At 43.6% G+C, this 12,650-nt stretch overlaps 1 protein-coding gene across 1 annotated transcript in view; it reads right to left on the reverse strand.

Moving 5' to 3' along the window:
• mcama (melanoma cell adhesion molecule a) overlaps positions 1-11,501 on the reverse strand; it is a gene marked incomplete at both ends in the record, with an annotated part of 54,384 nt that extends 42,883 nt beyond the window's left edge. Inside the window, one exon of the mRNA XM_080483436.1 lies at positions 11,435-11,501. Within this exon, the coding sequence (XP_080339562.1) occupies positions 11,435-11,501 (67 nt within the window). The remainder of the gene's footprint in view (positions 1-11,434) is intronic.
• Between the last annotated feature and the right edge of the window lie 1,149 nt (positions 11,502-12,650).

Raw genomic sequence — 12,650 nt, forward strand, 5'->3', positions numbered from 1 at the left:
GGAAACAGCGGCAATGCTGTTTCCATGGAAACAGCGGCAATGCTGAATAGATGTAGTTTTCATGTTGGGCCATAAGTTGGTGCTGTTGGCTGTTTTTGTAATGTTAACAATAGAAGTACACGGACATTCATATGGGCGGACGATCAAGTTGGATTTTAGTGTTGTCACGATACCAACATTTTGGTATCGATACCGATACCACCATGTAGTTTGATACTTTTGATACTTTTCAATACTTTTCCAAATAAAAACAGAACACAAAGAATGTCATTAGATCCAGCCTGTCCTAAGTAGGACCAATGTCTTTAAATAGTATGTTACTATGCAGTAACCTTTATAACATTAAATGGCAAAAATAAAATATTTTGATATTTTATTCTTTTACATTATTTATTACATATATTTATAATAGCTTAATTCAGAGGCATTTGTTCAACCTGTCATTCTTTGAACTCCTTATGCAGGTCTGGGTGTTTGTCCTTCAGGTGTTTAGCAGGTTAGTAGTGTTTCCACCCTTTGGCCAGACATGTTCTCAAACACTTTGTACAGTGGTGCTTTGGTGTTGATGGAGACATTTGAGTGCTCAGCACTTCTCACACCTGTTTTTTCTACAAGTTGCGGCCTTGTGGATGTATCAGCAGCCATTGTCTCCCTTCTCTCTCTCTCTCTCTCTCTCTCCTTCTCTCTCTCTCTCTCCTTCTCTCTCTCTCTCTCTTTTGGAAGAAAATTGTTTTGAAAATATGTTGTTTTGACTTTTATTTTGAAGTTGTGTAGGTCGAATATGGAGCGCTTAATCAGTTGTGTATCTCGGGTCGGAGCGCTCACGCACCCCCTCTCGGAGAAACCGGAGTGCAAAAAAAAAAAGAAAAGAAAAGAAAGCGGAGCGCTGTTTTCCGCACTTTCGATTGTTCAAAACATCCAAAACAAGTCAGAAAGCGGAGCAGGCCGCCGACGCTTCCCCCACAGAGAGACTGACGACTCTCCGCGGTGCAAATTACAACACAGTGACGCTCCGCAGCGACTTAAAAAAAAAAAAAAGATACCGGTACCAGCCGGGCCCAGTATAGTATCATTTTAAATGCATCAGTACCGCGATTCCAAAACAGTACCGGTATACCGAACAACCCTATTGGATTGTTTTTCCATTTGACTGGAAAGGTGTTTCCATGGAGATGGAGTCGGAGCGTTGTCGAAAAGTTGTTTCTAATTGTTCTGACTTATTTTACTTCCTTGAACACTCTGCCCCCGACTAATCCCTCCTCCCTCTACTATCTATTAATCAATTTATTTACTTTTCTTTTTAAAAATTTTCTTCCTTTATTCTTTTCTTTTGTCCTAAGTTCAGTTTTTAGTGGGAGGGTCACTTGGTCCTCTTGAGGGGGTCATATTATGTCAAATTCACTATCTACTGGTTTTCCCACAGTAATAATCGTCTCCATACCTGGAATGACCAGAAGAGAAGACAGTCTGTCCTCTCTCCCTGGCTGGTTTCTGATTTTAAAAAGTGTGTTGCTCCAACCAGCCAATCAGAAATCAAACCCTATATAGTGTCATCAGGGGTTTAGCCAATCCCAATCAAGGTAGGCCCTCCCTTTGACTCCTCCCTCAATTAGGCAGCTCTGCTCTGGCACATGGCACCACGAGAGGAAGTACTTCCTCCTCTTCCCAAGATGGGCATGTGTGGGCGGAGCCAGTTCAGCTCACACAGACACAGCAGATTCTGAATGCAGCTCCTATGATCCAATATTGCAATGGAGGAAAACCAAGGAAAAGCTGTGGAAAAAGATCATGTGAAAGTGTTGAAAAGCTGGAAAATATGACCCTGTGGATTGTGGTGATTCGGTTAAAAAAAATAAATGTTTCTCAACTTTGTGCAACAATGTGCTTTATGTTTAATTACCTATTTATATAAAGGTCTTTAAGTTTATCTGTCACCAGTTCATTTGTAAAAATTTTAAAAAGCAAAAAAAAAAGAGATTTTTTTCCTCATTAACACAGAGACTTTTTCAAAAAGTTTCAAAATGTCATCGTCCGATAAGTGAACCAAATCTGACATATTATGTGCAGATTATGACCAATTAATATATGCAACTCACTTCATGTACACGTTGCAGATTTTGATCTATTGTTTGTGGAAAAAAGCTTGTTGATAGTTTGATATTGTCACATATTAGTAATTAGTCCTCTAGAAGCATCTCCTCCTATCTGCAGCCTGGAGGACTGTCTCATGTGTCTAACTTCTGGTTGCTGTCATCATCCATCTCCGTCCCTCTCAGGTGTTCAGGTGGCCTCAGTGTCCCGACATGTCAGGAAAACAGACCATCCCTGCACCATTTACTACTCTGTTACCCTCCTCATCCGAGCTCATGCGATCACTCTGCAACCCAATCCGGTCGATGAGGTAAGTGCGACACTAAATATAATTCTGGAGACCCTGCAGGTCTTCTCCAGGTGACACCGACACACACAAAGGGAATAATCAGGATTTGACATTCCTCAGGACAATGGCGCGGTGTGAGGGGGAGCCTCCAGCAAACGTGAAGGAATCATGGTGGCATGTCCTTTGTTCACAGGAGAAAAGTGTCTCGTATCAGTTACAGGGGCTCAGACTCGGAGATATGAGTGAAACCTGGAACCGGTGACGTAGTCCTGTGGTCACATTTCATACACGCCTCAACGCCTCGGGATGGAAGATTGGAGTCTGTGCTTTCCACCCACCAGGAGTAACCACACTTCATCCTCAGTCATTTTGAAGCAAATTATGATCAACAACCCTGGACGAGCTGCGTGCCGGGTCAAGTTAGTCACATTCTGGGTCTTAATGGAGGAGTGACAACAGAGTCCGAGACGTTGTTCTCGGTCAGGCCTTCAATGTGGACAAAACAGATCCTACATCAACACTGAGACCACATCTACACGACAAGGTTTCAAGGGAAAACGCATTGCTTTGGTGTTCATGTTTGAGAAATGTTTTACGTTTACACGACAATGTCTTGAAAAGATGTCCATTTACACGGGAACAGCAGAATGGCTGAAAACGAGGGCAGGCCAGGAGTTGTTTGTTCAGCAACTCCAGTTGCTGTAACTTTGCTTTTATGCAACATTTCAAGTGAAAACTAAATTTGGGGGGTTTTTTGTTTCAGAAAGGTTTTGCATTTCCACATTTTCAAAATGATGTCTGTTTCCACGGAAATGGCTGAAACCCTGACAATGGTGTAGTTTTCATGTTGGGTCACTAGTGGGCGCTGTTGTTTGTTTTTAGAATGAAACCACACACACATATGCAGCAGAGAATAATCTGCTCTGAACATTAACAATGGGAGAAGACAGACATTCTAGTGGACAGACCATCAAGTTTAATTGTTTTTAAGGTGACTGTCAAAATAAAAGTATCAAGTCCCAGGAGAATATGAACTGGGAGTCATGACATCACGGAGGAAACTTTTTCTGATGGTCTCTAGTGAGCATGTGCAGAACAACTAGCTACTACGACCGTGGTGCTCATGAGCAGCAGCAGCGTTTCAGAAAAGTTGCGTTTTCAGCGAGCGAAAGTGGGAACGTTTTCAAAAGATAGCCTTTTCCACAGAGACTGACATTTTTCAGAAAGTTGTGTTTTCCTCTCATTTCTATAGAGATGGAGTCAAAAGCGTTTTCAAAAAGTTGTGTTTTCACTTGTTTCCATGAAGATGGATCTTTGTCAAAAAGTTGTGATTCCCGTGACTCCGAGCACCGTTGTCGTGTGAACGCATCCCAAAATGCAACGAATGTTTTCCGTTTTCACTTGAAAACGTCTTGTAAGCGCGGCCCGAGTTGAACTTCAATGAATAATTTAATATAAAGAATTTGTTTTTGGTTAAAAGTGGATTAAAGCAGGTTTAAACAATGATGAGCTGTTTGCTATGACTGCGAGGCAATCCTCCGCTTTCATGTTGACGACAACAAGAACAGAGTAAATATTCCCAGGCTCCATCCGCTGCTCTACACACCATAAAAAAAAACAAAAGCCACAGACGAGGGCATGAGAGAGGTGCGTGAGCAGACACAGTTTGGGGGGCACCGCTCAGAAAAAGGCGGGAAGGAGGCAGAGACCATTGTGGTGTTGGGTTTCTCTGTAAAGTGAGCTCCAGCTTGTTGCCCGCATGCACGCATGCACGCACAGACACACACACACACACACACACACACACACACACACACACACACACACACACACACACACACACACACACACACACACACACACACACACACACACACACACACACACACACACACACACACACACACACACACACACACAGCAGAATGTGTTGGGCGTCAGGTGTGTGCAGCTGCTGGGTAAGCTCTGTTTGCACACCAAAGACAGGGAGGAAAGGTTTCTCAATGAAGGCCATGCTGGAGGGTTTTTTCTTGTCTCTCCCTCTGGTACTCGTGGGACTGCCGCCAAGACTTGGATTATGGCCCGGGAGAGTGCCATGTGTCCCACAGATGGGCCTTCTAAATATGAAGGGACGTCATGTACAGATGGCCAATTCCGCCTGGACACAGTTTACAGACTATTGGCCAAATCTGCTTAAGACTAAACTACTACCAGTGAAAGCCTCGTTTTAAGACAAAGACCTTTACGATCTCATTATATGTCTTTGCATATATATATATATATATATATATATATATATATATATATTGAGATGTTATTGCCGTACTGCATGTTAAGATAAATCACTTCTTGTTAATAACGTGGCCACCTGCACCTATATTCACGCTTCAGAGCAAATAAAGTAACACTATATAAAAACAACCTTGACATAACCAAGTTCGACTGAAGAATTGCTCTCAGTGTATTTATATTTAGGTAAAATGTTGTATCTTGGCTGTATGAATGACCTTCTTTTAACTCTAGCCATTCTTTTCATACACAGGTGCTAAACTCATTTCAGTTCAAGGGCCACACACAGCCTAAGTTCCTCCTGAGTTGGATGGATGGGTAAAATAATGCCATAATAACCCATATATTTAACTAGGGATGTCCCGATCACACTTTTTTGCCCCCGATACCGATACGATTTTTCAGAATTGAGTATCGGGATACCGATACTTTCCCGATCCGATACTCACATTGTTATTGCAAATATACTCAATAGTCTATTTTTGGAGCAACTAAGATGTCTGAAGCTAAAAGCACTATTGGCAGAAGCTTTGTTTAGCTTGAAATTATTGTAAAACTCACTTATTGAATCAAAATTCTTCTCTTTCTCTTTAGTAGTTGTTGTAAACTGAGGAACATCCACACGACGAAAAAACTATATTTGTCCTCCCTGGCCTTCTCCCAAAAAACCGTCCACACCTCACTATGAACACGGCTCGACACGAGGCTTCAGGGCATGTAGTACACATGCCAGGCCTTTAGGGGCGCTGTGACTCACCAAACACAATAAAAAAGCAGAAGAAGACAGACCACATAGAAATTTAGAAGTAGACTTCTGCACATAAACACATAAACCACTATATATAACTCTAGTTTTATAGGTCTATGGCCCCGCTCCGCCTGCTTCTAGCTTCTGCAGCTCGACCGGAGCTTCTAGTCCGTGGTTGTTGTGGGTATTAGGTGACGTTGCGGACCGTGTTTTTTTTTTTTTTAGATCGGCGGGGTGATCGGCTGGATTTGCCGATCCCCGATCACTCACAAATCACTAATATCGGCCCCGATCCGATATCTACCGATCGGATCGGGACATCCCTAATTTTAACCTTTAAAGTTTGTCTTTGTTGTGCCGCTGAGTATATGTGATGAAAATGTCTATGTTTTCACAAAACAAACAAATTGTAGAGAGAACGACACCATTTTAATGAAACCTGCTGCAAAATATGGTGAAATGTCCAAAAGAACTTCTCTTATAACTGTTGCATTATGGGTGTTTTTACAACCACCCTGACAGCATGGCTCTGAGGCTAATGCTAGTAAGCGTCACTGGTGTCTCAGCTATTGTCTCAGATTTCATTTTCACAACGTGTTCAAGTGAAAACATGAACGTTTGGTGCGTTTTGAGGGTCCGTTTACATGACAATGATGCTCAGGTTGAAAATGTAACTTTTTGAAAACTCTCACGGCTCCTCGTTGTGTAAACAGGGCAAAATGCAACTTTTCTGAAACGCTGCCACTGCCGCTGATTTCTCTGTCACGACGGGGACACAGTTTACAAGCTGGGTAGCAGTAAACTGCTCAACAGTTCAGGTCCATAGTCAAGATCAGACATTGTTGTATAGCAAGAAATAGAATTACAACCAAAAAAAACCCACCAGCCACAGCCTCCCCGCTGCTTTAGTCCCGCATGCAAAAATAATCAATGTTGTGCAAGCAGAGCAGCCAAAGCCAATATCTGTGATCCAACAAAGCTTTAAAAAAACCATTCTACCACTGCTGCAGAAAAAAAAACCTCCAATGTGGAGGCCTGCAACATTTTTTTAAAGTATGAAAAGAAACCCTGCAGCGGTGGTGGAGACATCATTGGAGTTTCCAGCTCAGTGGGTGATAAGAGTTTTGGCACAGCTCCATGGCAAGTTCCTCTACCCGTAGATGCACGAGGATGTTTCTTTCTTCTCTCATGAGTGATTCACACCATTCCTCTTCTCCATCGGGTTTGCCTAAAAAAAAAAAAACCAACTACTTCTTCTCCATCGTCTCTAATCTGGATTGCTCACTCGATGGATTTTCCACGGTGTTGAATGATGTGCTTTGAATAACACACAAGTGAAGGATGTTTTGGGGCCGCTCCTCAGCTCCAGAAAGGTAGTCGATAAGAGAGATTCCCTCCCTGAAGGCCGGGGATCAAACTACAGAGGCAGCTGCTGGGCATAAAGCCGCGCTTCAGCATGCGAGTCGAGGGCCTGAAAAGCCTTCAGTTTAGGAGTGAGGGTGGATGTCAGCGCAGCTTTGATTTTCTAAAACACGTCTTGGATCTTCAGAGCATAACGCAGGCTTTGAACTACACGCTAGAACAACAAACACCAAAAAGTTTCCAGGAAAATTGTTTCTCTGATACGCGCAGCCGAAACGCAGCAGCCGGATTTCATCTTCCTTTACGTGTTTTCAAGCAAAACCTGAAAACTCTGTTGCATTTGTGGGGGTTCGTCGACACAACGACGGAGCCCGGAGTCACTGACAACACAGCTTTTTGAAAAACGGGTCTGAAGTTGGAACTTTTCGATTCGCTCCAACTCTGTCTCCATGGAAACAGAAGAGAACCCAGCTATTCTGAAAATCCATGGCCGAAGTAAAGAAATCTTCTGCACATGCTCAGTCGTTAGACAATCAGAACAATGTGTCCTTCGTGGTGCCATGACTCCCAGTCCATATTCTCCTGGGACTTGGTACTTTTATTTTGACAGTCACAACAATAACAATCCAACTTGGTGGTCTGTCCACTAGAATGTCTGTGTTCTCCCGTTGTTAATGTTTAGAGCTCGTTGTTCTCTGCTGCCTGTGAGTGTGGTTTCATTACAAAAACAAACAACAGCGCCCACTAGTGACCCAACATGAAAACAATCAGCGTTTCTGCCATTTTTGTGGAAACAGATATAATTTTGAAAACGTGTAAATTTTTCTGTAACAAAAACCCCAAAATTATGTTTTCACTTGAAATGTTGCTGTTGTAAGTTACAGCAACTGGAGTTGAAAATGCCTTTTAAGGAAATAATCTCAAGATTTTCCTTCAAATCGATCAATATTTGCACAAATCAATAAAAATCAATCATTACAATTAATTAAGTAATTCAGCCAAGTTCAGGAGCAGGTCACAGTAATTTGAAGAGTCTTCTCAACACGCACCAAAAAGATAAATCCAATTAAATGAAGGATTTAAGATCTTAAAAGTGTCAATGTCAATACTGTTGAATGGATGGGAAACAAGCCTGAATGTCCAAAGTAAATAAAAGTTAATGCAATGGCCCGTATTATTATATCTGATTGTTTATCATGAATTAGCATCCGTGCAACACTGCAGGGATCAAACAGCACACTCTCTTTAATGAAAACAATGAGCCAATACATTAGATTATATGGCTGCCATGCCGGGCTATCACTCAAATGCTCTAATCCCACACGGACAACTGCGGCCAACAGCTGCACACTTCCTGCTGCATCCCAGACAAACCCAGCGGCAGTGCGGGCATTCCCAGGCACTCAGCCACCGAGACGGATGAAGGAAAGGTCAGGGAGCCCGGCGATTATTTACCAGAGCCGACGGACTCTCCGGGGTACCTCATGACTCACTGACGCCACTTTACATGCATAAAAAGTGAAGGAGAAGGACTATTAATAACATGATAAGCACGAAAACAATCTAATCCGAGAGTGAGGAAAGAAGTTCAAGAATGAGACTAAAATAATGTGTAATTATCCAACCATGCAAAGACTTCAGAGCATCTGATATTGTAGTTTAAGTGTCTTAATTTTGTACAACAGGCAGCTTCCTGTGGTCTGAGGTAGAGGATCATAGTTGTTGTCAAGCCTCCATTATAAAAAAAACACCTGATCAGGAGTTAATCATGACATGTTGTCCAGTTTTTACAGCATCAAATTTCAAATTAAAACCAAAGTGATCTGAATAAAATGACAGCAGTTGTCTAAACGGGTGTCAAACTTAAGGCCCATGAGCCAAAACCTGGATGGCAAGAGGCTCCAATCCAGCCCAAACCACCAAGAAAATTGCTAAAATTTTAAAGAAAATATTTATAGATTCTTTGTAAACAAATTTCCAAAGATAAACAGACACAACACGACACTGAGACCTGAGCTGGTCTCAGTGTCGGTGATGCTGCCATGAAAGATAGCCAACTAGCATTAGTGTCAAAGCCGTGCTGTCAGTGTGAAAAACACCCATAATGCAACAGTTATAGAAGTTTTGTTGACACTTCACTGCAGTTTGCATCATTGAAATTGTCTTCCTGATCGAGACTGGAGTCATTTTCTGTAGTAATTGTTTGGTTTTGTGAAACAATAGACATTTTCATCACATATTCTCTGAACTACAATAAAGAAAAACTTTACATTTAAAGGTTATTATGGCTTTATTTTACCTGTCCGGTCCACTCGAGATGTAATTGAGCCATTCGTGGCCTCTGAACTAAAATATCCCGGGCACTTCTGATCTACCATCTTCAACATGTTAAGATTCCACAACCCACCACCAGGAGGCGCTTCTGGTGTTTAAGGCTTCTCTGTCAGAGGAGCTGTCACGTCATATATCTTCTTGCACAGTGCATGGTGTTGAGAGTTGGAGAACAAACAGCAGTTTCTGGCGAGGACGAGCTCGACCCGATAAGCCTGCGGAGGGCGAGGCGGGTCAGGAGTAGTTACGTCTACTTAAGAGGGTCGCCTGTCAGTGTTCTGATTGCCAGAGACATTTCAGACACAAAGAAAGCGGGGGTTTAAGGATCCCTCCGAGCCCCCGAATGCACGAAAGGATAAACTGCTGTTTGGTTAAAAAATATTTCATAACGGCTCAGACTGAAAAAAAGAAGGAAAAAAAGAGCCCGTCCGTGGCGTCTACTCTCTGTTCTGTAAATGTCATCGTAAAAAGCTCCGCTGCTCAGATTTACTGCCCCGACACACTTCCCGGAGCGCTTTCTCATTCTTCTAACACAACATGACCATCACACTGATGAACACAGGACTCAGGAATCAATAGTGGGCCCGCTTACACTGCATCAGCCCCGGCTACATGTTCGAGTTTTCTTTCTCCCTCTCATTTCCATGCCGGAGAAATGCTTTTAGCCACAAATTGCATTGAAGCGAGTGCCCTTCAAGGCCCATTAGGGGGGAGGTCAGTTTAGACAGAGGGCTGGTTTGGGAGGCGTTCGGTGGGCCGGGGGTCTTTATCAGACCTAATCCTAAAACAGACAGCTTTACTTTGTCTCTGGAGGAGGTAGAGGGGAGATGAGGATTAAATAGAGGTAACCCAATTAAGACAAGGCTGATGGAGTAATAAACAGGGATTTAAGAGGAAAAAAAAAGGGATAAGGTCCGAACAGAGTGAGTGTTGTCCTGTTGTGAGAGGCTGCGGCAGGAAGGACGGGAGATGTTTACTGGGAGCGGGAAAATGAGTTCCTTTAAAATATACAAGCAAATGTTCAGAAAGCAGACTTACCATTGCATTATGTTCATTTCAGGTTTGACTTGGTAAATCACTTAAATTGAAGATGAATATGAAAACATAAACCCACAGCGGAGAGTACTGTAACTGAACTTATTCCTATTGCCACACATTAACTCACAAATCTGTTCATATCTAGTCCAATACATTAACAATTCAACAAATTCAATTACACTGACCATAAATCTGTAAAAAAAAGAAAAGAAAAGAAAAGTGCAATAACCAATTACATCATCCGAAAATGTTGTCCAACCCATCATCCAAAACCCAACATCAGGATACAAATAGAAATGACTGAACTAAGCACAAAGTTTAAAGTTTACAGTTCCCCCAGGCCATTTGAAATAGCACGTGTTTATGTTTCCATCAGGTTTTAAATCAAACTTGACTGGTGATTCCAATTGGTTGCGATGATAAGCAGCACCACAGCTTTAATGGGTGAATAATAATCCATTTTCAGCCCATCAGCCGACCGGTTTCAGGGTTTACTTAGAGTTTTGTAACGTAAGGTCACACCAACGAGACAACTCCTTAAAACAAACAAACAATACCTGAAATTCAGCTTCAGGAGGAGAAGCCATCAAACCTTTACAGCAGAGGGGAAAGCAAATAACCGAAAACAGTCACATATTGCTGCTTGTCCTTGGAATAATGAAAGACAAACTCTCCTAAACTCCTAACTCAATGTTTTCTGCAACACTACAAGCAGAACTCCGATGCAAACCTCTTGTTTGTTAAAACGGCAGAAACAGTGTTAACATGACACGCAGGTCAACGTCCCTGAACCAGCTTCTTTTATCACACTGAGACTTTAGTTGGAGAGTCTGACTCCCGTCTGGGGAACCGGGACTCCTCTAAAATCTGCTCCCGCGGTTCACATAAACTTCTGCAGCAGTCCCGTTAAAGCGTGAATCACTTCTCCACACCCTGTTGCACCGAACTTAAGGGCAAATATTCGCATGCGGCGCGCGCGTGGCGCGTGCGTGCGTCAATTACGGAGTAATTAACTCCACCTTGGGAGGAAATATGAAAGGACGAGACTTGAGGCTGTGGGAGAGAAACTGGAGCGAAGGTGAAGATGTGAACGCACTTGTGTCACTGGATGCAAACCAGCGTTTAAAACAGCAGAATGACTCGCTAACAAGCAGGAGGGACGGTGCGCAATGATGAGGAGCGAAAAGAAGGAAGACGCAGCGTTCTCATTCAAACTCCAGCCTTCAACTTTTTTTTTTCTTTTTTTTTTTTTTTAAAGAAAAAGCGTTAAATGTGCGTGAACTCACCGCTGCAGTCGAGCAGGCAGAAGTAGAGAAACAGCAGGAGAAACGCTCTGTGCAGGAGAGAAGACATGTCTGCTCCTATCCAGTCCAAACTCAACTGAGAGGGAGAGCCGCGCGCAGGAGAGGAGTTCAGGAGCGGGCGGGGGGAGGAGGGGTGGGGGCACGAGGAGGAGGGGGGTGCATTATATTTATATCTGGACTCGCACTGTTTGTTTTTCAATGCGCATGTTGGTATTCTGCTGTCGGCACTGCTGTGTGTATTCTTATAGTACAGGTTTGCACAGTTTGTTTTTTAATTATATGTCAACTTTTCTGTCCAGTGTGTGTGTGTGTGTGTGTGTGTGTGTGTGTGTGTGTGTGTGTGTGTGTGTGTGTGTGTGTGTGTGTGTGTGTGAGGAAGAAGAGGAGAGGAGGTGGCGGAAGAAGAAGAGGAGGAGACGAGGAGGAGGAGAGGTAACAAGAGAGGACTTAGTTAAAGTCTCTGTGTGGTGGGTGTCTTCTTGTGAGACGATGTGTCGCGGAAGCAGGAGGAGGAGGAGGAGGAAGAGGAGGAAGAGCAGTCATAGCAATAGGAGATGAGGAGAAGGAGGACCAGTAATGGCAGGAGGAGGAGGAGGTGAGGAGGAAGAGGAGCAGAAGCAGTAATAGTTGGAGGAGGATGAGGAGAAAGAGGAGCAATAATTGCAGGAGGGGGAGGAGGTGAGGAGGAAGAGGAGCAGAAGCAGTAGGAGGAGGAGGAGGAGGTGAGGAGGAGGAAGAACAGTAATAGCAGTAAGAGATGAATAGAAGGAGGAGCAGTAATAGCAGATGGAGGAGGAGATGAGGAGGAGGAAGAAGAGGAGGAGCAGTAATAGCAGGAGGAGGAGGAGATGAAGAGGAGGAGCAGTAATAGCAGGTGGATGAGCAGATGAGGAAGAAGAGGGGGAGAAGCAGGAGGAGGAGGAATAGGAGGAGGAGGAGGAACAGCAATAGCAGGAGGAGGATATGAGGAGGAGGAAGAGCAGTAATAGCAGGAGGAGGAGGAGATGAGGAGGAGGAGGAAGTGGAGGAGGAGCAGTAATAGCAGGAGGAGGAGGAGATGAGGAGGAGGAGCAGGAGGAGGAGGAGGAGGAAGTGGAGGAGGAGCAGTAAAAGCAGGAGGAGGAGCAGATGAGTAGGAGGAGCAGTCCCAGCAGGAGGAGGACTCAGTCCAGGTCTCGGTGTGGAGGGTCGTCCTCTT

Source organism: Lipophrys pholis, assembly GCF_963383615.2.
Source record: "Lipophrys pholis genome assembly, chromosome: 16".
NCBI classification, from domain to species: domain Eukaryota; kingdom Metazoa; phylum Chordata; class Actinopteri; order Blenniiformes; family Blenniidae; genus Lipophrys; species Lipophrys pholis.